General features: G+C 41.9%; 1 protein-coding gene across 1 annotated transcript in view; it reads left to right on the forward strand.

The window, feature by feature from the left end:
* The window catches only part of mycbpap (mycbp associated protein), a gene marked incomplete at both ends in the record, with an annotated part of 9,534 nt that extends 8,718 nt beyond the window's left edge, over positions 1-816 (forward strand). Inside the window, 1 exon segment of the mRNA XM_084463352.1 lies at positions 733-816. Within this exon segment, the coding sequence (XP_084319478.1) occupies positions 733-816 (84 nt within the window).
* Positions 817-3,751: the final 2,935 nt, after the last annotated feature.

The raw sequence follows: 3,751 nt of genomic DNA on the forward strand, positions 1-3,751 counted from the left end.
ACACCAGACTATACTAGAATATACTCAACTATACTACACCAGACTATACTGGAATATACTCAACTATACTACACCAGACTATACTGGAATATACTCAACTATACTACACCAGACTATACTAGAATATACTCAACTATACTGGAATATACTCAACTATACTGGAATATACTCAACTATACTACACCAGACTATACTGGAATATACTCAACTATACTGGAATATACTCAACTATACTGGAATATACTCAACTATACTACACCAGACTATACTGGAATATACTCAACTATACTGGAATATACTCAACTATACTGGAATACACTATGCTGTAATATACTCAACTATACTGGAATATACTCAACTATACTGGAATACACTATGCTGTAATATACTCAACTATACTGGAATATACTCAACTATACTGGAATACACTATGCTGTAATATACTCAACTATACTGGAATATACTATACTGGAATATACTAAACTATACTGTAATATCCTCCTCCCTCCTCTCCCCATCTCCCTATCCTCTCTCTCTCCCCCTCCCTCCCTCTCTCTCTCTTTCCCTCTCTCTCCCTCTCCCTCCCTCTCTCTCTCTTTCCCTCTCTCTCCCCCTCACTCTCTCCCTCCCCCTCCCTCCCTCCCTCCCTCCCTCTCTCTCTCTCCCTCCCCCTCCCTCCCCCTCCCTCTCTCCCTCCCCCTCCCTCCCTCTCCCTCTCTCTCTCTCTCTCAGGTGTGTGTCCTGATGGAGGGTCTGGTGGACTCCCTCTGTGACCTGCTGGACGAAGTTGCTGAGACACAGTCTCTGGGAGACTGACTACACACACACACACACACACACTTACAGTACACACACCAACACACACACACACCAACACACACACACACATCAACACACACACACACACACATCAACACACACTTACACACACCAACACACACACACACACACACACACTTACACACACCAACACACACACACACACCAACACACACACACACACACCAACACACACACACATCAACACACACACACACACACACACACACACACACACACCAACACACACACACACACAAACACAGACACACACCATCACACATATACACATCAACACCAACACAGACACACACACACACACACACACACACACATAAACACACAATGTCAATGTGTAAAAAGCTAACACGCTAACTTTCCAGAGCACACATCGAATGTTGAAGGTTATTTTATGCATCAGATCAATAAACCTGTTGACACAGAATTAGCATTCATCACTGAGCATCAATAACCTTCCATCAATCTGTCCCTCTCTCCCACCCTCTCCCCCTCTCTCTCCCCCTCTCTCTCCCCCTCTCTCTCTCCCTCCCTCCCTCTCTCCCTCTCTCTCCCCTCTCTCCTCCCCTCTCTCCCCCTCTCTCTCAAATTCAAATAAGACAGATGAAAAACCTATGTTGCCAAAGCAGTAGGCTACAGAAATTAACATTGACAAATATAAAATGATTCGAATATACAATAATATGCAAATATATACAATGCAATCAAAACCATCCAACAACAATTCAATGTATAATATAATAACATGTAGAACTGGTGATATTTTTACAGATGTAGTCACTCAGAAATGTTTGGTACAGAACATGTTACGCTCAATAAATGACGACAGTCAACACTTTTCTCTCCACAGGTATGACCGTTTCTAAGAGAATTAAAATAGTAGCCTATTTATTTCATCAAAGAAAGTTTATCTCAAATCCTTATGTCTTCCAGTATAATAAGAAGTGAGATTATGTCTCAACATCTCTCTCTCTCTCATCTCTCTCTCTCTCTCTCTCATCTCTCTCTCATCTCTCTCTCATCTCTCATCTCTCTCTCTCTCATCTCTCTCTCTCATCTCTCTCTCTCATCTCTCTCATCTCTCTCTCTCATCTCTCTCTCTCATCTCTCTCTCTCATCTCTCTCATCTCTCTCTCTCATCTTGTCGTATCTTTTTGTCTTGACTTGGAAAGAATCTTCTGGAGAAAAATGCAGTTTAAACCAAATTTATTGAGCACGCCATTCAGGTCTAATTTCAGCGGTACTGAATCTCAACAAGGTGGCACCCCAGTTGATATACTTGGCTTCAGGCCAGGTCTCACGTGACAAACAAACAATTTTGCATACGAGGGAGGTACATTTACAACTAGTCTTTTAATTGGTCAATAGGTGTCACTGAGCTCTGCCCCCCCCCTCCGGACATGGGGGCAGTCTTGGGGTTTTTCCGGTCCTGCTTTGATCACCTGTAGGCTTCCTGACTTCTTCTTCAGAGGTGCCATCTCTATTGTTCCTCAGGTGGCAAAGGAATGTTGACTCAGGAAAGGACATTTGTTTGTCATCTACATGTTAAACTAATTAAGTTAACCAAGTTCCTACTGGAATGAAGTTGCTTGTAATTACAGAGTTCTATCTAAAATGGAGTTTATTCCTTATTCTTAGTAAATGATTACTAAATGAGTGTATCCAAATGTATTGATGTATTACCGTATAAAAATACACTACATATCCCCCCTTCGAGGCGTCCTAACGCCTCGACACAAAACAACATTAAACATAACAAACAATTCCCCAAAACACATACAAATAACCAAATCTTCACACAGCAACAAAGCAAATCGGGGGCCAGAGGTTACTAGCACTTAGCCCCTCCGAAGGAGAACAGCCCTCAGCGCTGTCTCATCTCCACGTCTCACGCTGGAGCCATCTTCAGACATCAAACCCCCAGGTGTCGCAATCCTCTCTGACACCCAGAGAACAATGTCCGCAGCAAGATGGTAAGCTCACCCCGTCCGAAACAGGGAGAACACTCCAGGAATGTCCAAGAATGACCCTCAAGTCATCCGTGACTCCACACAGTTCATAGCTTCATGCTGGTGAGGGGCAACCACGCCTTGGTAGCCCACTAAATGCACTCCAGGATAGTCTGTAAACATCAACACAGAACTACACAAAACACAGAACATCCTATAGACATAGGCTAAACCTAAATTACTACAAAACAGAACAATCTAACCAAGGAGACGTGTACACACACCTGAATCAAAAACACAGGTGAAATGTAGACGACCCCCTCAAGCTTGATTGAACAAGAAACCCTAAACAGAAATGACATATAATGCTAAACATCAAGAAACCTCATGTTCCAACACATATCAGAAAAAGATAGAAAAGACAAACAATATACAAACAACAGATGACCGTCAGCCCCCAGGATGGCATACACCAGGCATTGCTAGGGCCCGGCCCCCAGGATCCGCGGTATCTGTAAAACAACACTCAACACAAACCGAGGTTAATGACAGAGGGGAAGGCCTAAAGCCAACTCCTCACAAACACATCATCATTCTGTGAATGAAATTCATACAGTAGACTGCATAAACGAACAGCTTATGGCCATTCATTGACTATTGAAACACAAACTCCTAAATCAAAGTGAGAAACATAACTTATTTGAATTGACTAAACAGCTTTGTAAACCAATTATCTAAACTGATGTTATATGAAACCATAACTGAATACTCCTACTATTATGAAATTCCTGTAATAAACTGAACTTAGCATCAAATCATTGATAACCATTCAACACACATGACTTTTTGTTTTTGTTTTTCTGAACAAAAAGATGGTTCATACTCTGGAGTCCATATTCAACTAGTTTGCTTCTATAATAATCTTCTGGAGACAAGTGTTTCTCCAAAATGTCACAGATGTAATA

Source organism: Borostomias antarcticus (assembly GCF_949987555.1).
Source record: "Borostomias antarcticus genome assembly, contig: scaffold_586, whole genome shotgun sequence".
NCBI classification, from domain to species: Eukaryota; Metazoa; Chordata; class Actinopteri; order Stomiiformes; family Stomiidae; genus Borostomias; species Borostomias antarcticus.